The sequence below is a fragment of the Balaenoptera musculus genome, chromosome 2 (genome assembly GCF_009873245.2).
Source record: "Balaenoptera musculus isolate JJ_BM4_2016_0621 chromosome 2, mBalMus1.pri.v3, whole genome shotgun sequence".
In the NCBI taxonomy this organism is placed as follows: Eukaryota; Metazoa; Chordata; class Mammalia; order Artiodactyla; family Balaenopteridae; genus Balaenoptera; species Balaenoptera musculus.
In genome coordinates, this window is record NC_045786.1 from 100,283,945 (window position 1) to 100,306,507 (window position 22,563).

The following is a 22,563-nucleotide window of genomic DNA, read 5'->3' on the forward strand; positions in this document are numbered from 1 at the left end:
TGTCACAGAGCTAAATGCCCGTGCTCCCCTCTGCACCTGTCAAGAGGGCGCCCTCTATGTCTCGGTATAGGACTTAATCCCTCCTATTCTTCATTATCCTATCATCTTTGTTGTTTTAATACATGGTTAGCAGTTTCTTCTCCTGCATCATGTCAGTGTCTTTTCTCTGGAGAGTTTCAACAGGGCCCAGCAATTGCTGAATCTATTTTGAAAATAAGAGAGTATCACTGTTGGCCCTCGGGGTGGGTAACACTCTCCCTCTCTCAAGATTGTTTCCTCAAGCCAGGCCTATATTTCAGTTTTGGGGAGATAATAGAGCTACATCACTCATCTCTTGTCATCCTTTTCTGTGATTTCTCTCTAAAAGTCTCTGAATTCTTTGTTGCAGTTTGAGGATGTCTACGTAACAGGGCAGGTGGCTGGACACTTACGCAAATTTTATAATGTGATACTTCCTGTATTTAGTTCAGTCACTGTCGACCAGGATCTGGTCTCAGCCTTACATATTGAGAAAATTGGCTTTGTTATTATACCCAGTGGTGAGAGACCTGACCTGTACTAACCAAATTCACCAAAGACTGATATTTACACCTGAATGTTCATTTGTTATTTTATGATAGTGGCTCTTTCATTGCTGCCGTGAGAATATGCTCATGGCAGCTCGTTCTTGGGGAAGCAGAATCAATAAGAAGGATACTTAGTGAGCATGGAACTAGGGAGGTGGGTCATTCAGCAGCATGATTTATGCATGCCAGGGTGAGTCAGTTAAAAGGTCCCTGCCATATAACAAAGGAAATCCTTTGGATTGAAATTCTCATGTCTTTCAGATTCAGGGTCTCTCTCCCGGGACAGTGCAGGATAAATACACTTACCTACCTCTGAAGATTTATTTGCTTTAACTTGTAGTTCTTTCATTACTGGTAAGGCTGAAGAGTTTTTCATATGTTTACCAGTTATTTAAATTATTTCTTTTGAGACTTGCCTGTTCCTGCCCTTTGCTCATTTCTCAATAGTATATTGTTAATTTGTAGAAGTTCTTTATATGCTAAGATAATTAACCTTGTGTCACGTAATGCAAAATTTTGAATATATTTTAGTTATTTATGTTAATCTTATCAATTAAGAAACTGTTCACCAGTCTCTGTATTCCACTTATTTTGGGCAGGAAGACATTCTGATGTACCCAAAATATTTTCTTCTACTACTTTAACTCTTAGAATAGGACCTTCACCATCAACACACTGTGACAACTCAGATACTCCCCGATTTGAAGCAGACTATATATCAAAGTTTCTGGTTGGCTGGACATGGGAGGTAATGCACAGATTTGGTGGACTGTCTTACATATCTTTATTTTGTATCTCATCGCCAATATTTTCAACCTCTTTTCAGTAAGTGCCCTCCCCCACTTTTACTCCATTACTCTTTGACTTAAAGTGGATTTTTTTTTTTTTTTTTTTTGCCTTCTTACAATGAAACCAAATTCTTAACAGAATGAAGATTCTTGTATTTGATCTGACTGGAAAAGAGGAATCATCTTAATGGGGCCCAGTGTAATGTCATAGACACCATGACTGTAACTTGCTATTTTCTCCACGGCCAATATCCCAAACTTTTGGAAATACTTGCATTTTGTGTTTCTAGTGTTTCTGTAATGGAATTAACAATTAATTCACAGGATCCTGCTGTAAGCCAAAACGATGTCATCTATAGATGAAATTGTGCCTCCAGTGTTTTCCTGAGCTTAGCATTTACTTTCCAATCACTCATGTTGTGCCTCATCTCTAAAGTTGGCATTGGATTATTTGCCCATCAGAATTCAAAGCACCTGATTGTCATTCTATTGCTTTTCTTTTTGAATCACATCATTTCTTGAAATAGTCACAACTTGGACTTCCACCATGGTTTTTATTCTCTTTCTGTCCACCTTCCTTTACCCTAAGGAAGAATTCCCTACGCTTTAATGGATAGGCAGTTTTCTTTCCCCTCTAGAACAACTCAAAGATGTGGCTTATGGCACCAGACAGTTGTCATTATGTCTGAAACCACTGCCAGACCATGGAGATGAGGATAAAGTGGACATTTCTCCACGGCATCAGAGTGAGAATCTTTTTGAACTGCACATCCACCAGGCCTTCCTGACACCTGCTGCCCTGGCTCAGGCTGGAGACACTCAACCTACCACTTTCTGCACCTATTCTTTCTATGACTTTGAAACCCACTGCACCCCACTAGCTGTGGGGCTGCAGCCCCTCTATGACTTCACTTCCCAGTATGTGGTGGAGGCAGATTCCCTCTTCTTGCACTACCTACAAGGGACGTCAGCCCAGCTTCATCTACACCAGGCTATAGCCAGTGAGCACCACACCCTTGCAGCTGGCTGGATTTGCTTTGACAGGGTTCTAGAAACTGTGGAGAGAGTCCATGGCTCTGCCACACTTACTGGTAAGTGCTGTCAGCCTCCCACAGTTCCCGGGACTAATGTGGAATTTCCCAAAGTGTATAGTTGTCTTCTGGTGGTTTCCCATTTTATTCCTCTGCCTTTATTCTTGATCCTCGCCACACCATCTGTATCCTCCATGCCTTTCATACTTTCTGCTACCCAGGAGCTGGTGGAGAAGTCTTTGGGGTGCTAGAGTACTGGATGAGGCTGCGCTTCCCCATAAGATCCAGCCTACAAGCATACAATAAGCGAAAGAAAGCCCAGGCGTACCTGTCAGCCAATGTGCTTGGAGCCTGGGAGGCCCAGGAGGATGAGGTGAGAAAAAGGATGTGCCCATGCATCTCAAAGGAGACTCAGCCAAGCAGCTCATGAGAACAGCTCAGTATTCCACTCTCAATAGGTACTTGTTGAATGTGAATGAAAGAGAAAAACTGTCACACCACAACTAGTCCAGATACTTCCCTTGGTCAAGCTTGAGTTTGAAATGAAATCATGCCCTTGGAGCTAGCTACCTCTCCCTGCTGTGAACAAAATGCCTTCTCTGTTCCAAACTCTAAGATGAGGCCTGAGTGCCAGCATCTCCCTCAGATAATTATCTGCCAGAGTCAATTTGCAGGCAGGTGAAAGTCATTGATTAGGCTTCTCTGTGACCCAGTCAGGATTCAGCAATTCTTTAGGTCATAGTTCTTCCTCATTAAGGGTGCTGGGCTTCAGCTGCACGGCTCTCTCAGCCTGCCCTTTTCCTCAATCCAAGACCAACATCTTTTCAGCCCAGATCGGAGACCGGGAAGCATCAGAATGAGCTGCGGGTGGAAGTCATCCGATGCTGCGGCCTCCAGAGTCGATGGCTGGGAGCCCAACCCAGTCCGTACGCCATGTATCGCTTCTTTACCTTTTCTGACCACGACACCGCCGTCATTCCAGCCAGTAACAATCCCTACTTCAGAGACCAGGCTCGATTCCCAGTGCTTGTGACTTCTGACCTGGATCAGTATCTGAGGCAGGAGGCCCTGTCTGTGTACGTTTTTGATGATGAAGACTCAGAGCCTGGCTCGTACCTTGGCCGCGTCCAAGTGCCCTTGCTTCCTCTTGCACAAAACAAATCCATTAAAGGTGGGAGTTCAAGGTTATTACCTCTATATGCTCTCTGCCCAGTGTTGTCTCCCTGTCCTAATTCTACTTTTCTTTGATTACTTGCTTGGAACAGTTTCTCTTAAAACCTGCTGAAAGGATTTGAGAATATTGTCAAGAGTGAGAGAGTAGAAGACTTAAAGCCTCACTAATCATATAGAAACATTGGCTTCTTTTGCTTCTTTTCAGCAACAGAAGCAAGGTTCCCAAGGGGGTAGACCCACCAATCTGAAGTCCATACCTCTGTGTCTGAACCAACATTTTCCATCTCTATAGTGCTTCCCAGTATTTGTCTTTACTTAAGGCCTATTATTTCTTAGCACATGACTAGATATTAGATTATAAGCTATGTCCTTAACATTCCCCCGTAATTCTCTCACTCCTTTTAAACTTTAGACCCAAATTAGTCTTCCATGCCACACATGACAAATTTCTTGGATTTTTTCCCCCCCATATGGAGCTGAACTCCATACCACCTTATCATATGTTCATAGCCAGGGTTGTACGGTACACCAGAGAAGGGTCATCTCTCCGGTTGCAGTCCTGGAAGGGTGAGGCAGCAATGTCCGTGCTCTCGTTAGGAAGTGTGAATGGGTGTAGCCAGGATCAGCCATGTTTAACAAGCTTTTGGATGTTCCAGGAAGTGTGTGAGGCCTTCCTCCTCCCAATACCACAAGTGCTAAAAAAAAAAAAAAAGAAAGAAAGAAAGAAAGAAAACGAAAAAGGCTGACATTTCTGCTCACAACTCGTCCTTTGCCAAAGAGAGGCAATGTGAGCCATCTGTTAAATTAATCAGTGTTACAAATCAGAAGTCTGACATTTGGAAAAAGCCATTTTGCTTAAGTTTTCTTTGCTTTTGTTATTTTAAAAATACGGACCACTTGGGTGTAGATAATGGTTTTCTTAGTATGCCTAAGGCATAGCAACCATTTGGTAATAGTAATAAGAATGTGCTCTTGAAAAAAAAAAAAAAAGAATGTGCTCTTGTTTATTGGCTGGGTGACTGACGACAAGCAAGCTATACCTCTCTGTACATCTTTTGACTATCCCTTCCTGAACCTGGAGATACCCATTTTCCCCTATAAATATTCTAAGTGAATATTGGAAGTAAATATTGTGAGTGAGTATAAATATTCACTGATATTTTATGTTACTTCTGAGTGTATTGTCATCATGATTACTTGGTGGATGTTAATTAATTACAAACAAAATATGGTGAAATTCAAACTGGGGAGGTAATAGATAAGGTGCTGTTAAACGCTCACTTGCCTATTTCATGTGATTGGATCTTATTAATGTCTGTGTGTCTCTCAGGTGATTTTAACCTCACGGACCCTGGGGGGAAACCCAATGGATCTGTTCAGGTGCAACTGGATTGGAAGTCTTGCTATCTACCCCCGGAGAGTTTTCCAAAACCAGAAGCTCCGAGTGAGGAGAAGGACACCAAGGACAGTTTAGATACCTCAACTGAAGAGGAAGAAGCTTCCTTTCCTCCCCAGGTAGCAGATCTCCACCAATCCTGAGGAGCAAATTTGATTTGAGGAAGACAGTATTAAAATTGGGGTAAAAGAAATTCCTTCTGTGAATGTCATGTGTTCTGCAAATTTAATCTGCATCATTCATAATGCCATGAGGCTATGGATGGAGCAAAATCCTGGGCTTTATTATGGGGAGGGAAGAGATGGCATCTCTCAGCTTTACGGCAGGAGAGAAATGAAGTCTGATGCTGACTCACAAATCCCTTTCTTGAGTATCAAGGCTGTTAAACTATCACCTTGTAAGGCTCTGATCCTTCTCTTTAGGACCAGATGGTATCTATTGAGATTCCCATTGAAGCTGGCCAGTGTCAAGCTAAGCGAAAACCTCCTCAGGTGGGAGAAAGAAAGGAAAGGGAACAGCGGGTTACAGGTTACTCAAGAAGAAAACATGGCAAAAGAACAGGCATTCAAGGAAAGAACAGAATGGAGTATCTTAGTCGTAACATCTTAAATGGAAATACACTACAGGTAAGGCCTTAGAAACCCTGAAGAACTAAAATATGGGTTGTAGTGTCCCCAAATATATTATTCTCAGAGGTAGAAGCAGAAGTAGGCACACAAGCGATATTCATGGCTTTTTGTGGCAAGCATGTGTTTCCACAAACGTAAATAGTTTAATAAACCTCTGGACTATTCATTTCAATGTAATTTAATTCAACAGATTGTGGACTCTGTAATTTATGCTTAGAACTTTAGTACGACAGTCCTAACCAGGCCACTTCAACTGTAATCAAAATAAAGAACAGGTATTTATTGAACACCTACTATGTACTTGATACTGCCTTTTCTTCATAGGAAACTGGATTAAAGTTACTATGTAGCCTAAAATACATATACACACATATATATGAGATTATAAATATATATTATATGACTATAATTATATATAATTCATTATTATTTATATTGTATCAATTACATCAATTATATATTATGCAATATTAATTATATTAAATTATTATAATTACACGATATACTTATATATAGTTATTTGAATCTGAAGCAGGTGAACTACACTGAATGGAAATTCTCAGGGCTTAAGATCTCCACAGAGGATGGTTTAAAAAATCAGCAAAAGGAAGAGGAAATGACATCATCCCATTCAGCACGGATACTAAAGGAAGCCCTACATCCTGTGAATGGTATTGTCTTTTTAAAACCTGATTTTCCTATGTAATCATTGGATTATTATATCAAGCTGGTTATTTACTTTCTTCTTTCATCTTTCATTGCTAAACTTTTCATGAAAAATTAGTACTGGAGATCCTAGGCTCGGTTTGATGTTACAAGAGTGCTGGTTAGGCCAACCAAGCTGTAATTTTGAAAGAAAGTAGCTGTCTATGTATTTAAAGCTAGCTAGCTAGCCACTTTAGGTAGCAAGCATAAAACGTTAATTCACTTCCGGGTCTCGTGACTTACGGTTACAAAGAAATAAGAGGAAGAGGGTGATTGGCTCATTTGTGATATGAATCCAAATTTCTTCTAAAATAAGGCAAAGCTTTTGTGTTACAATGAAAAGAAGGTTATGATTTCAGGTTATAATAATGGCAAGCTAGGTAATTCAGACCAACTTTCCCATTGATGACAACTGAAAAGCTAAAGTTAATATATTTCTTAAAAACGTTAAAGTGCCAATAATTAGGGAGGGAGGAATCACCTAGCCGAGATCGGAGAGATGATTGGAGCTCAGAGAGGTCAGCTGGAATTACTTCAGCCTGGGGACATTGCTGGTCTGGAGGAAGCAGTGGAGAGACAGAACCATGCTTTCGATGGTCTTTTGGGGTGGAGAAATGGGATACAGTCTGAATCTCGTTTCTGCCCAGCATAGGCAGGTGTCTGCCCAGAGCAGAATTTCCCACTCTGGTCTGGCACCCTGATGGCAGCACTGTTCTGAGCCTCTTATCCTCTGAGAGGCAGAACTGTGCTTTGAACACTTTCAGGCTAGAGAGACAAGAGCTGACCTGAAGCCAACTAGGACTCCAGACATTGGAGTTATCAGCCACAACCTGCATTAACAACTGTGTTTACTACCTTCATGAAGATAAAAGCTGAACTTTAAAATTTTAGCAAGGAACTGGGGCTTTGAAAATTGATACTATAAGTTTTTAAAAACATTTTGTTTTAAAATAATTTCAAAATTATATAAGAGCTACACGAATAAGACAAAAAATTTCACATAAAACCTTCATTCAAATTCATCAACTTTTAGTACTTTTCCACGTTTTGCTTTATCATTTTTTTCCTGAAGCAGTTGAGAATAATTTGCAAATATCATTCCCCCTTACTGCTGTATATTTCAGTTAGGAAAAGGATATTATATAACGACAGTACAACTATCAAGTTTGCAAACGTAACATGGATAGGTTATTACCCAATGTCCAGTCCATTTTTCAGATTTTGTCAATTGTCTCAGTAATGTTCATTATAGCAGGCTTGCCTCACCCCCCTTATCTAATCTGGGATCATACATTGCATTCAGTCATGTCCCCTTAGTTTCCTTTAATCTGGAACAGTTCCTTATCTTTTCTTTGTTTTTCATGATATTGACATTTTTGAAGAGTATAGATGAGCTGTTCTGTAGAGAGTGCCTCCATTCGGGTTTGTTTGATGTTTGTTTGTTGTTAGATTCAGGTTATGAATTTTTTTATAGGAATACCACAGAAGTGATATTGTATCCTTTTTCACTGCATCACATTAGGAGGTACGTGATGTCAGTTTGTGCCATTATTGGTGATGTTAACTTTGATCACTTGGCTAAGAAAGCATCTGCCACATTTTCCATCAAAAAGTTATCATTTTTCCCTTTGTAATTATTAAGTAATCTATGAGAAAATATTTTGAGTCCATATAAATATCTTATTCTTCCTCAGATTTCACCTAATAATTTTGGCATCCATTTGTGTTTATGTGTGGATTTTTTTTGCCTGAATCAATTACAAAATGTTTGCAAAATACATTGCAAATTTGAAAATGAATCAATAGAAATGACAGAACTGCTAAATACAGAAATTTATAAGGGAAATAGATGGGTTAAAAGCAGATTAGACACAACTAAAATGAGAAAAATGGAAAATATCCAGAATAAAGCACAGAGAGACGACAAGATGGAAAATGCTAAAGAGAGAAAATGAGGAGGTCTAAGCTACACTTAATTAAATCTAGAAGAAGATAAAGAAGGGGGACACAGGCAATATTGAAAGTGATAATGACTTAGAGTTTTCCAGAACTAAATAAAAGGTATTAATATTCAATGAAATGAAACTCAAGCAGGATAAGTAAAAATGAATCAAAATCTAGATCTATCAGAGTAAAATTGCAGAAAATAAAATCAAAGTGAAAATACCAAAAGTATCCATTTAAAAGAAAGACAGTCATGGGTGCATCAGTAAGATGGACAATGACATACCAAGAGTGACACCTGTAGTCAGAAACCAGTGGCAAGATAATTTCAGTGTGCTAAAAGAAAATAACTAAGTACCAATCAAGAATTCTCTACACAACGAAAAGATCCTTCAGAATGAAAACACAATAGACATTTAAAGACAAATCAAAATGGAGAGTTTGCCCCAAAGCTACATTTTAAAGAAAACTTGCAGTTTTTTTCTTTAGGCTGAAGGAAAATTATCCGAGAAGGAAACACAAAGATGCAACAAGGAATGAAAAGCAAAGAATATAGGTTAATTTTAAATGACTGTGTAAAGCAAAAATATTAGCTTGTGGGTTTAAAATATATTCATAATTTAAATAAATAATCTAATGGGTTCATTGGTGACCTCCAAAAAGATATATTCATATCCTAAACCTCAGAATCTGTAAATGTTACTTATTTGAAAAAAGCCTTTGCAGGTGTAATTAAAGATCTTGAGATGAGATTATCTTGGATTATCTGAGTAGACTCTAAATCCAATGAAAGTGTTCTTATTAGAGACACAGGCAGATGAGGAGGAAGCAACATGACCATATAGTCAGAGATTGGAGTGATGTGGCCACAAGCTGAGGAATGCCTGAAGTTCCCAGAAGCTGGAAAAAACAGATTGTCTTCTGGAGCCTTTGGAGTGAGCATGGATTTGATTGTGGATATCTAGCCTCCAGACCTGTGAGAGAATGAATTTCTGGTTGTTTTTTTCTTTTTTTAATGAAAGCTTTTACCTTTATTTCTTTTCAAATACTTAAGATACAGACATTCCATCCATAACAAGGTTAAGTGACTTGTACATGTACATGTTTTATGTAAGACAGAAGCACAACCAAGGCTAACATCTGACCCGGTAACTAACATCACTGAGAGAGCTCATATGAAGTTCACCAAAACCTTGAAGACCTATTACTTTATTGTAGAATGAATGACCTTACAGAAAAGAGAAAAGGGACATAAAGGATAAAATGAGGGGGTCCTATATTCAATGAAATGTAGGAGAAGACAAAAAAGGGGACAGAGGCAATATTTAAAGTGATATATATATAATTCATATCTTCATTCAAAAAATGAAGTCATGAAAAGAACATCTTTTTTTTCTGGGATCTCAACTGTCACTCTCAATAGTCAGTTGTGGGTTGCTTTCTTCGTTTTGTTTCAGCAGATTCTGGATTTGAACATCAGATTCATCTTTAATCTGAGTGTCCAGATTGGGGCAATTTTTATAGGTTTACAACATAGTGACTCACAATAGTAACAGGTTATACTCAATTTAGTTATTATAAAATATGACTATGTTCCCTGTGATGTAAAATATATTCTTATAGCTTATTTATAAGATTTAAATGCTTTTTATATAAATCATTCTGACCACTGTGAGGTGATACCTCAGTGTGGTTTTGATTTGCATTTCTCTAATAATTAGTGATGTTGAGCATCTTTTCATGTGCCTGTTGGCCATCTGTATGTCTTCTTTGGAGAAATGTCTATTTAGGTCTTTTGCCCATTTAAAACAAAAAGTTTATTTATTTATTTATTTTGGCTGCGCTGGGTCTTGTTGCGGCATGCAGGATCTCTAGTTGTAGCATGCGGACTCTTAGTTGTGGCATGCGGACTCTTAGTTGCGGCATACATGCGGGATCTAGTTCGCCGACCAGGGATCAAACCCGGTCGATCCCTGGTCCAGGAACCAGGGATTGACTGGGTTCCACTTGCATTGGGAGCACAGAGTCTCACCCACTGGACCACCAGGGAAGTCCCTTCTGCCCATTTTTTGATTGTGTTGTTTGGTTTTTTGATATTGAGTTCTATGAACTGTTTCTGTATTTTGGATATTAATCCCTTACCCATCACATCATTTTGTAAACATTTTCTCCCATTCAGTAGGTTGTCTTTTCATTTTCCTGATGGTTTCCTTTGCTATGCAAAATCTTTTAAGTTTGATTAGATCTCATTTGTATCTTTTTGCTTATATTTCTTTTGCCTTGGGAGACTGATCTAAAAAAAGTATTGCTTTGATTTATGTCAGAGGATGTGTTACCTAAGTTCTCTTCTAGGAGTTTTATAGTGTCATGTCTTAAATGTAGGTCTTTAAACCATTTTGAGTTTATTTTTGTGTATGATATGAGGGAGTGTTCTAATTTCATTGATATATGCATAGCTGTCCAGCTTTCCCATCACCACTTGTTGAAGAGACTATCTTTTCTCCATTGTATATTCTTACCTCCTTTGTCATAGATTAATTGAATGTAGTTGTGTGGGTTTATTTTTGAGCTCTCTATTCTGTTCCATTGGTCTATATGTCTGTTTCTGTGCCAGTACCACACTGGTTTGATTACTGTAGTTTTGTAGTATTGTCTGAAGTGTGGAAGGGTTCTGCCTCCAGCTTTGTTCTTTTTCCAGAGGATTGCTTTGGCAATTCTCGGTCTTTTGTGGTTCTATATAAATTTTAGGATTATTTGTTCTAGTTCTGTCAAAAATGTCATGGGTATATTGGTAGGGATTACATTAAATCTGTAGATTGCTTTGGGTAGTATGGCCATTTCAACAATATTAATTCTTCCAATCCAAGATCATGGAATATCTTTCCATTTCTTGAATCATCTTCAGTTTCCTTTATCAGTGTTTTATAATTTGCAGCATATAGATATTTAACCTCCTTGGTTAAGTTTATTCCTAGGTATTTTATTTTTTTAACATGATTTTAAACAGGATTTTTTTTTTTTACTTTCTCTTTCTGATATCTCGTTGTTAGTGTAAAGAAATGCTACAGATTTCTGTATATTAATCTTATATCCTGCTACCTTGCTGAATTCATTTATTAGCTCTACTAGTTTTTGTGTGGAGACCTTAGGGTTCTCTGTATAGAGTATTATGTCATCTGCAAATAGTGACAGTTTTACCTCTCCCTTCTAAATTGGATACCTTTTATTTCTTTTTCTTGTCTGATTGCTGTGGCTAGGACTTCTATTACTATGTTGAATAGAAGTGGTGAGAGTGGGCATCCTTGTCTTGTTCCTGAACTTAGCAGGAAGGCTTTCAGCTTTTCACTGTTGAATATTATGTTGGCTATGGGTTTGTCATAAATGGCTTTTATTATGTTGAGATATGGTCCCTCCATATCCACTTTGGTGAGAGTTTTTATCATGAATGAATATTGAATTTTATCAAATGCTTTTTCTTCACCTATCGAGATAATCATGTGGTTTTTGTCTTTATTTTTGTTAATGTGGTGTATCACATTGGTTGATTTGTGTATTTTGAACCATCCTTGTGGCCCTGGAATGAATCCAACTTGATCATGATATATGATCCTTTTAATGTGTTGTTGGATTCTGTTTGCTAGTATTTTGTTGAGGATATTTGCATCTATATTCTTCAAAGATATTGACCTGTAATTTTCCTTTTTTGTAGTGTCTTTGTCTGGTTTTGGTATCAGGGTGATGGTGGCTTCTTAGAAAGAAGTTGGGAGTGTTCCCTCCTCTTCAGTTATTTGGATAGTTTGAGAAGGATAGGTGTAAGTTCTTTTTATGTTTGGTAGAATTCCCCAGTGATGCCATCCAGACCTAGACTTTCGTTTGCAGGGAGTTTTTAAAATTATTATTACAGATTCTATTTCACTTCTACTGTTCAGTCTGTTCAAGTTATCTGTTTGTTCTTGACTCAGTTTTGTCAGGCTGTATGTTTCTAGAAACTTTTCCATTTCTTCTAGGTGTACAATTTGTTGGCATATAACTGTTCATAGTTGTCTCTTATGATTTTTTGTATTTCTGCAGTTATCAGTTGTTATTTCTCCTTATTCATTTCTCATTTTGTTTATTTGGGTCCTCTCTTTTTTCTTCTTGGTGAGGCTGGCTAGAGGTTTCTTGATTTTATCTATCTTTAAAAAAACCAGTTCTTGGTTTTACTGATTTTTTCTATTGGTTTTTAAATTTCTATTTTACTTGTTTTCTCTCTGATCTTTATTATTTCCTTCCCTCTACTGACTTTGGCTTTTGTTTTTTCTTCTTATTCTAATTCTTTTAGGTGGTAGGTTAGGTTGTTTATTTGAAATGTTTCTTGTCCTTGAGGAAGGTCTGTATCACTATGAACTTCCCTCTTAGAACTGCTTTTGCTGCCTCCTGTAGATTTTGTAAGGTTGTGTTTTCATTGTCATAGTCTTGATGTTTTCTGTTTTCCTCTTTGATTTCATTGTTGACCCATTAGTTTTTTAGTAGCATGTTGTTTAGTCTCCATGTATTTACTCTTTTCCTGTTTTTCTTTCTGTGGTTGATTTCTAGTTTCATACCCTTGTGGTCAGAAAAGATGCTTGAAATAATTTCTACCTTCTTAAATTTGTTGAGGCTTGTTTTGTGACCTAGTATGTGGTCTATCCTAGAGAATGTTCAATGCACACTTGAATAGAATATGTATTCTGGGTTTTTTTCTTTTAGATGTAGTGTCCTGTAGATATCAGTTAAATCAACTGGTCTGTTGTGTCATGTAGAACTTCTGTTGCTTTATTGATTTTCTGTCTGGATGATCTGTCCATTGATGTCAGTGAGGTGTTAAGTCTCCTACTATTATTGTATTCATTTCTTCATTTATCTCTGTTAGTATCTGTTTTGTATATTTAGGTGCTCCTATATTGGGTGCATATATGACAATGAGTGTCATATCCTCTTCTTGTATTTATCCCTTTATTATTATTATAATGTCCCTCTATGTTTTTCTTTATGGACCTTGTTTCAAAGTCTCTTTTGTCTGAAGTAAGTATTGCTAACCCCTGTCTTGTTATTTTTATTTGCATGAAATACCTTTTATCATCCACTCAATTTCAGCCTATGTGTGTTTCACCCTGAAGTAAATCTCTTGTAGACAGCATATTGTAGGTTCTTGTTTTTCTTATCCAGTCTGCCACTGTATGTCTTTTGATTGGAGCATTTAGTCCATTGATATTTAAATTAATTACTGATAGATATGTATTTATTGCCATTTAAAACTTTGCTTTCCAGTTGATTTTGCAGTTCTTCTTTATTGATTTCTTCTTATTTTTGTTTTTCATTTTGTAGTTTGATGGTTTTCTTTTGTATTATGCTTGAGTTCTTTTCTTTTTATTTTTGTGTGAATCTATTGTATGGTTTAGATTTGTGGTCACCCTGGTTTTCCAGTATGTTGACCCATAACTACATCTATTTGTTTTAAACTGATAGTCAAAGAAGTTCAAATACATTCTGAAAGATCTACATTTTTATACTCCCCTCCCCCACATTTTGTGATTCTGATGTCCTATTTTACATCTTCATGTTTATCCTTTTGCTGTTATTTAGAGTTACAATCACTTTTACAAAAATTTTTTGATCGTTTTTAGTCTATGTACTGGCTTATTTAAGTGATCTTCAATCCTTTTATATATTTGCCTTTTCTATTGTGATTTTCCCATTCCTATAGATTCTTCTTTTCTATTTAGAGAAGACCCTTAAATACTTCTTTAGGGTAGGTCTAGTATTGCTGTATTCTTTAGTTTTTTCTTGTCTGAGAAATTCTTTCTTCCTCCTTCTGTTCTAAATGATAATCTTGCCGGGTGGAGTATCTAGGTTGCAAGTTTTTCCCTTTCAGGATTATGAATATATCATACCACTTCCTTCTGGCCCACAGTTTCTGCAGAGAAATCAGCTGATATCCTTAATGGGGGTTCCCTTGTAACTGACTTTTTGTTTTTCTCTTGCTGGCTTTAGAATCCTCTCTTTATTTTTAATTTTTGCCATTTTAATTATAATATGTCTTGGTCTGGATCTGTTTGGGTTCATCTTGTTTGGGAACCTCTGTGCTTCCCATACCTGGATATCTGTTTCCTTCTTTAGCTTTGGGAAGTTTTCAGCCAGAATTTCTTCAAATACATTTTTGATCCCCTTCTGTCTCTCCTCTCCTTCTGGAACCCCTGTTATGTGTAGTTTGGTATGCTTTGAATGATGCCATATATCTCATATGTTGCTTTCATTTGATTTTTATTTGTCTTTCTGTCTGCTGTTCTGATTGGGTGATTCCCATTATTCTATCTTCTATATCACTTATTCCTTCTTCTGCATTATTTAGTCTGCTTTTCATTGCTTTTATATTGTTTTTTATGTTGGCAATTGAGTTGTCTTATTTTGATTGGCTCCTCTTTATAGTTTCTAGTTCCTTGTTACAGTGATCTGCATTTCTATTAATAATCTTTCTTAATTCCTTTAGCACGATTATTACCTCCTTTTTGAACTCAGGGTCTAGTAGACTGGTCAGGTCTGTTTCATTATTTGTTCTTTCATGGGATTTTTCTTGTTCTTTTAATTGAGAGTAGTTCCGCTTCTTTTTCATTTTACTTAACTTTCTCTGTCTCTATGAATTTAGGAGAAACAGTTATCTACTGTGGTCTTGAAGGGGTATTTTTATGTGGGAGCATCTGTGTGTAGACTGTGTGAGTCCAATATTTTTGTTGTGAGGGCTGGTTTTTGCATGGATGCTAGCCACATCTTTCCTCAGAGTGTGTTGGCCATTATCCTTTTAATAGGAGGTGGGATTTGTGTTGTGGTGTCCAGAGCCTCCCCTGGATTTTGGGTGGGGCCTCCTCTTTTTTCCATGGCTGTAACAGCCCTGTCAGGGGTAGGATCCACTCCTCAGTTCTTGGAGTAGAAGCCCTGAGGGTCGTATTTGATAAGGTCCATTGCCCTTGAGTGTGTGCCCTGCCCCAAAGGAGGTGACCACTGAAGCATGTAAAGCCCATGCGGTCACAGCAAACCTATGTCCCACTGGTGCAGGCATCCATGATTCTGACCAGAATCAACCCAAGGTCACAACCCTTTCTCTGTTGCATTTGTACCAGACTTAGTGCTAGGCTATGGTGTGGAGTGGGCTGGTGCTGGGGGCCAAGGCACTGTGGCTGCAGGAATTGAGGTGGTTGTGCTGCCACCTGCAACCTGGGCTGCCTCTGTAGCAGGCCTCTCCCAGGGCCTATCTGCCCCAGAGCCGACTCTAAGCTTCTGTGTGGGGTGAATGGAGCTGGAGCACTACTGCCAAGAAACAACTGCTGCCTACTCCTCCCCAGGGGCTCTCCACCCGAGACATTCGTTTCTGTGGCACCACCCAGTGTGCATGCCAACAAAGTCCACTATGGCCAGACCCACCCCCACTATCAGTGTGCTGATAATCACCTCCAAAGTTCTGCCTGGACCACACCCAAGGCCCTCTGGGCTGTCTCTGCACAGCTAGACCAAGTCCTCTCCCAGGGTCCATCCATCTGAGATTCAGCACCCAGCTGCTGCATGTACTAGCAGCCCTCCCAGCACACGATTTGGTCAGGGAAGTGTGACAAGGCAGCAGCCATCAGCCCTGGTCTTTCTCCATCCTGATTGCTAGCAAGCCAGCATAAGCACAGTCCTTGCAAACAGAGTCTAAGCCCCTCCAGCCCTCTGTCTGTCCCAGTCTGTCTCTCAGCAGGCAAGAAGGCTCCCCAGGGCCAGGGCCAGCCCATGTGGACATTCCCTCCATCACAGATCACTCCCAGGGGCACCAGTCCCATCCTGACGCCTTTCTTTTTTTTTTTTCCCCTATCCTACCTGGTTACATGGAGATCTTTCTTGCAGCTTTGGTTCTATAAGAGATCTTCTGGCAGTTTCCAGTTGGTTTTCTGTGAAACTTGTTTCATATTTAGATGTATTTTCTTTCTCTTTTTTTAAAAAATTAATTAATTTATTTATTTTTGGCTGTGTTGAGTCTTCATTGCTGCACACGGGCTTTCTCTAGTCGTGGTGAGCGGGGGCTACTCTTTGTTGCAGTGCGTGGGCTTCTCATTGTGGTGGCTTCTCTTGCTGTGGAGCACAGGCTCTAGGCACGCGGGCTTCAGTAGTTGTGGCATGCGGGCTCAGTAGTTTGTGGCTCACGGGCTCTAGAGCACAGGCTCAGTAGTTGTGGCTCATGGGCTTAGTTGCTCTGCAGCATGTGGGATCTTCCCAGACCAGGGCTCAAACCCATGTCCCCTGCATTGGCAGGCAGATTCTTAACCACTGCGCCACCAGGGAAGCCCTGTATTTTCTTTTTAATATATCAACATTGGTTCTTTAATTATAACATGTACATTTAAATATTTTTGATGTATTTGTGGGGAAAGGTGATCTCCACGTCCTCCTACATTGCCATGTTGATCCTCCTCTCTCCTTGTGCTTTTTTAAAAATTGAAGTATAGTTGATATACAGTACTATATAAGTTATAGGAGTAAATGTAGTCATTCACAATTTTTAAAGGCTATACTCCATTTATAGTTATTATAAAATATTGGCTATATTCCCTGTATTGTATAACATATCCTTGTAGCTTATTTCATACATAATAATTTGTACCTCTTAATAGCACCAACTCCTTTCCTCTCCCCACTAGTTTGTTCTCTATATCTGTGAGTTGCTTCTTTTTTGTTTATTGACTAGTTTGTTGTAATTTTTAGATTTCATATATAAGTGATATCATACAGGGTTTGTCTTTGTCTGACTTATTTTACTAAGCATAGTATTCTCTAGGTCCTTCCTTGTTGCTGCAAATGGAAACATCTCATTGTTTTTTTTATGGCTGAGTAGTATTCCACTGTATATATATATATATATATATATATATATATATACAGCATCTTCTTCATCCACTCATCTGTTGATAGGCACTTAGGTTGCTTCCATATCTTGGCAATTGTAAATAATGCTGCTGTGAACATTGGTGTGCATGTATCCTTTCGAATTATAGTTTTCTCTGGATATATGCCCAGGAGTGGGATTGCTGGGTCATATGGCAACTCTATTTTTAGTTTTTTAAGGAACCTCCATATTGTTTTCCATAGTGGCTGCACCAATTTACATTCCCACCAACAGTGTGCAAGGGTTCCCTTTTCTCCACATCCTCACAAACATTTGTTATTTGTGTTCTTTTTTTTTTTAATTATTATTTATTTATTTATTTATTTTTGTCTGTGTTGGGTCTTCGTTTCTGTACGAGGGCTTTCTCGAGTTGCGACAAGCAGGGGCCACTCTTCATCACGGTGCGCGGGCCTCTCACTATCGTGGCCTATCTTGTTGCGGAGCACAGGCTCCAGACGCGCAGGCTCAGTAGTTGTGGCTCACGGGCCTAGTTGCTCCGCGGCATGTGGGATCTTCCCAGACCAGGGCTCAAACCTGTGTCCCCTGCATCGGCAGGCAGATTCTCAACCACTGCGCCACCACTGAAGCCCTTGTGTTCTTTTTGATGATAGCCATTCTAACTGGTGTGAGGTGATATCTTGTTGTGGCTTTGATTTGCATTTCCCTGATGGTTAACAATGTTGAAAATCTTTTCATGTGTTGGCCATCTGCATTTCCTCTTTGGAAAAGTGTCTATTCACTTCTTCTGCACTTTTTTTTTTTTTTGGCTGCATTGGGTCTTTGTTGCTGCATGTGGTCTCCCTCTAGTTGCAGCAGGTGGGGGCTACTCTTCCTTGCTGTGCACAGGCTTCTCATTGCAGTGGCTTCCCGTGTTGTGGAGCATGGGCTCTAGGTGCACAAGCTTCAGTAGTTGCAGCACAGGGGCTCAGTAGTTGCAACACGCAGGCCCTAGAATGCGTGGGCTTCAGTAGTTGCAGTATGGGAGCTCCGTAGTTGCGGTGCATGGGCTCTAGGGCACACAAGCTTCAATAGTTGTGGTGCGCAGGCTCAGTAGTTGTGGCGCGCGGCCTGCAGATTGCAGACTCAGTAGTTGTGGCGCATAGGCTCAGTTACTCCAGACCATGTGGGATCTTCCCAGACCAGGGCTTGAACCTGTGTCCCCTGCATTGGCAGGTGGATTCTTAACCACGGAGGTCCCTGCACGTTTTTAAATTGGATTTTTTTTTTACGTTGAGTTGTATTAGCTGTTCATATGTTGTGGATATAAACCTCTTATTGGTCATGTCATTTGCAAATATATTGTCTTATTCAGCAGGTTTTTTCATTTTGTCGATGGTTTCCCTTGCTGTGCAAAAGCTTTTAAGTTTAATTAGGTCCCATTTGTTTACTTTTTATTTTATTTCCTTTGCTTTAGGAGACAGATATAAAAAATTATTGCTATGATTTATGTTAAAGAGTGTTCTGCCTGTTTTCCTCTGAGAGTTTTATGCTTTTGGTCTTCCATGTAGGTTTTTTTTTTTTTCTTTTTTTTGGCTGCGTTGGGTCTCCATTGCTGCACATGGGCTTTCTCTAGTTGTGTCAAGTGGGGGCTACTTTTTGTTGTGTGTGCAGGCTTCTCATTGCAGTGGCTTCTCTTTGTTTTGGAGCACAGGCTCTAGGCACGTGGGCTCAGTAGTTGTGGCACACGGGCTTAGTTGCTCCAGGGCATGTGGGATCTTCCTGGACCAGGGCTCGAACCCGTGTCCCCTGCGTTGGCAGGCAGATTCTTAACCACTGCACCACCAGGGAAGCCCCCATTTAGGTTTTTTATCTATTTTGTGTTTATTTTTGTATATGGTGTTAGAGAATGTTCTAATTTCATTCGTTTACCTGTAGCTGTCCGGTTTTCTCAGCACCACATATCAAAGATATGTCTTTTCTCCATTGTATATTCTTGTCTCCTTTGTCATAGATTAATTGAACATAAGTGTGTGGATTTATTTCTGGACTCTCTAGTCTATCCATTGATTTTATGTGTCTGTTTTTGAGCCAGTACCATATTGCTTTGATGACTGTAGCTTTTATAGTATAATCTGAAGTCAGGGAGCATGAGTCCTCCAGCTCTGCTCATTTTCAAGATTTTTTGGGCTATTTGGGGTCTTTTGTGTCTCCATACAAATTTTAAAATGATTTCTTCTAGTTCAGTGAAAAATGCCATTGGTATTTTGATAGGGATTGCATTGAATCTGTAGATTGCCTTGGGTAGTATGATCATTTTAGCAATATTAATTCTTCCAATCCAAGGACATGGTATATCTTTCCATCTGTTTGTATCATCTTCAATTTCTTTCATTGGTTTCTTTTTTTTTTCTTTTTTTTTTTTTAAATTTATTTATTTGGCTGTGTTGGGTCTTCGTTTCTGTGCGAGGGCTTTCTCTAGTTGTGGCAAGCGGGGGCCACTCTTCATCACGGTGCGCGGGCCTCTCTTGTTGTGGAGCACAGGCTCCAGACGTGCAGGCTCAGTAGTTGTGGCTCACGGGCCTAGTTGCTCTGTGGCATGTGGGATCTTCCCAGACCAGGGCTCGAACCCGTATCCCCTGCATTAGCAGGCAGATTCTCAACCACTGCGCCACCAGGGAAGCCCTCATTGGTTTCTTATAGTTTTCCAAGTACAGGTCTTTTATCTCCTTAGGTAGGTTTATTCCTATGTGTTTTATTCTTTTTTTTTCTGTTTCTTTTTTAAATTTAACTTTTATTTTATATTGGGATATAGTTGATTTACAATGTTGTGTTAGTTTCAGGTGTACAGCAAAGTGATTCAGTTATACATACACATATATCCATTCTTTTTTTCTCTTTCTTTTATTATAGACTTTTTTACATGTCTATAAAGTTATTATTACTGTTTGTATATTGTTTAATTTAAACATTTTCTATTCCTCTATTGAAGTACATTTATTCCAATTTTTGATATTAAAAGCTAGGTTTTTAAGTTGAAGTTAAGAGACACTATTATGTATAAAATAAATAAGCAACAAGGATATATTGTACGGCACAGAGAAATATAGCCATTATTTTGTAATAACTATTTTTTTAATTTTTATTTTATCAATATATTGGAGCATAGTTGATTAACAATGTGTTAGTTTCAGGTGTACGACAAAGTGATTCAGTTATGCATATACATGTATCTATTCCTTTTTCAGATTCTTTTCCCTTTTGGGTTATTACAGAATATTGAGCTGCATTCCCTGTGCTATACGGTAGGTCCCTGTTGGTTATCTATTTTAAATATAGCAGTGTGTACATGTCAATCCCAAACTTCCAGTCTATCCCTCCCCCCTACACTTCCCCACTGGTAACCATAAGTTTGTTCTTTAAGTCTGTGAGTCTGCTTCTGTTTTGTAAATAAATTCACTTGTTTCATTTTTTTTTAGATTCCACAAATAAGCGATATCATATGATATTTGTCTTTCTCTGTCTGTCTTACTTCACTTAGTATGATAATTTCCAGATCCATCCATGTTGCTGCACATGGCATTATTTCATTCTTTTTTATGGCTGAGTAATATTCCATTGTATATATTTACGACACCTTCTTTATCCATTCATCTGTTGATGGACATTTAGGTTGTTTCCATGTGTTGGCTATTGTAAACAGCACTGCCATGAACATTGAGGTGCATATATCCTTTTGAACCATGTTTTTCTCCAGATACATGCCCAGGAGTGGGATTGCTGGATCATATGGTAGCTCTATTTTTTAGTTTCTTAAGGAACCTCCATACTGTTCTCCATAGTAGCTGTACCAATTTATATTCCCACCAACAGTGTAGGAGGGTTCCCTTTTCTCTACACCCTCTCCAGCATTTATTGTTTGTAGATTTTTTGATGATGGCCATTCTGACTGTTGTGAGGTGATATCTCATTATAGTTTTGGTTTGTGTTTGTCTAATAATTAGTGATGTTGAGCATCTTTTCATGTGCCTGTTGGCCATCTGTATATCTTCTTTGGAGAAATGTCTATGTAGGTCTTCTGCCCATTTTTTGATTGGGCTGCTTGTTTTTTTGATACTGAGCCAAATGTGTTGTATGTAAGTTTTGGAGACTAATCCCTTGTTGGTTGCACTGTTGGCAAATATTTTTTCCCATTCTGTAGGTTGTTTTTTCATTTTCTTTATGGTTTCCTTTGTTGTGCAAAAGCTTTTAAGTTTAATTAGGTCCCATTTGTTTATTTTTGTTTTTATTTCCATTACTGTAGGAGGTGCATCCAAAAAGATATTGCTGTGATTCATGTTAGGACGTCCTGCCTATGTTTTCCTTTAGGAGTTTTATAGTATCCGGTCTTACATTTAGGTCTTTAACCCGTTTTGAGTTTATTTTTGTGTATGGTGTTAGAGAATGTTCTAATTTCATTCGTTTACATGTAGCTGTCCAGTTTTCCCAGCACCATTTATCAAAGAGACTGTCTTTCCTCCATTGTATATTCTTACCTCCTTTGTCATAGATTAATTGACCATAAGTGCATGGGTTTATTTCTGGGCTTTCTGTCCTGTTCCATTGATCTCTATTTTTGTTTCTGTGCCAGTACCATACTGTTTTCATTAATGTAGCTTTGTAGTATAGTTTGAAGCCAGTGAGCATGATTCGTCCAGCTCAGTTTTTCTCTCTCAGGATTGCTTTCACTATTTGGGGGTCTTTTGCGTTTCCATACAAACTTTAATTTATTTTGTTCTAGTTCTGTGAAAAATGCCATTGGTAATTTGATAGGAATTGAATTAAATCTGTAGATTGCCTTGGGTAGCATAATCATTTTAACAATATTGATTCTTCCAATCCAAGAACATGGTAAATCTTTCCATCTGTTTGTGTCATCTTCAGTTTCTTTCATCAGTGTCTCATAGTTTTCAGAGTACAGGTCTTTTTCCTCCTTAGGTAGGTTTATTCCTAGGTATTTTATTCTTTTGGATGTCATAGTAAAAGATATTGTTTCCTTAATTTCTCTTTCTGATCTTTCATTGTTAGTGTATAGAAATGCAACAGATTTCTTTGTATTAATTTTGTATCCTGAAACTTTACTGAATTCATTGATGAGTGCTAGTAGCTTTCTGGTGGTATCTTTAGGATTTCCTGTGTATAGTGTTAATATCATGTCATATGCAAACAGTGACTGTTTTACTTCTTCCTTTCCAATTTGGATTCCATTTATTTCTTTTTATTGTGTGATTGCTATGGCTAGGACTTCCAATACAATGTTGAATAAAAATGGCGAGAGTGGGGCTTCCCTGGTGGCGCAGTGGTTGAGAATCTGCCTGCTAATGCAGGGGACACGGGTTCGAGCCCTGGTCTGGGAAGATCCCACATGCCACGGAGTGGCTGGGCCCGTGAGCCACAGCTACTGAGCCTGCGCGTCTGGAGCC

The 22,563-nt window shown here is 38.7% G+C and overlaps 1 protein-coding gene across 1 annotated transcript in view; it reads left to right on the forward strand.

Moving 5' to 3' along the window:
* Positions 1 to 22,563, forward strand: part of LOC118891023 (X-linked retinitis pigmentosa GTPase regulator-interacting protein 1-like) — a 66,139-nt gene that overhangs the window by 3,607 nt on the left and 39,969 nt on the right. Inside the window, exons 5-10 of the mRNA XM_036844566.1 lie at positions 1,993 to 2,445; positions 2,607 to 2,758; positions 3,214 to 3,556; positions 4,889 to 5,073; positions 5,377 to 5,580; positions 6,116 to 6,254. Of these exons, the coding sequence (XP_036700461.1) occupies positions 1,993 to 2,445; positions 2,607 to 2,758; positions 3,214 to 3,556; positions 4,889 to 5,073; positions 5,377 to 5,580; positions 6,116 to 6,254 (1,476 nt within the window). The remainder of the gene's footprint in view (positions 1 to 1,992; positions 2,446 to 2,606; positions 2,759 to 3,213; positions 3,557 to 4,888; positions 5,074 to 5,376; positions 5,581 to 6,115; positions 6,255 to 22,563) is intronic.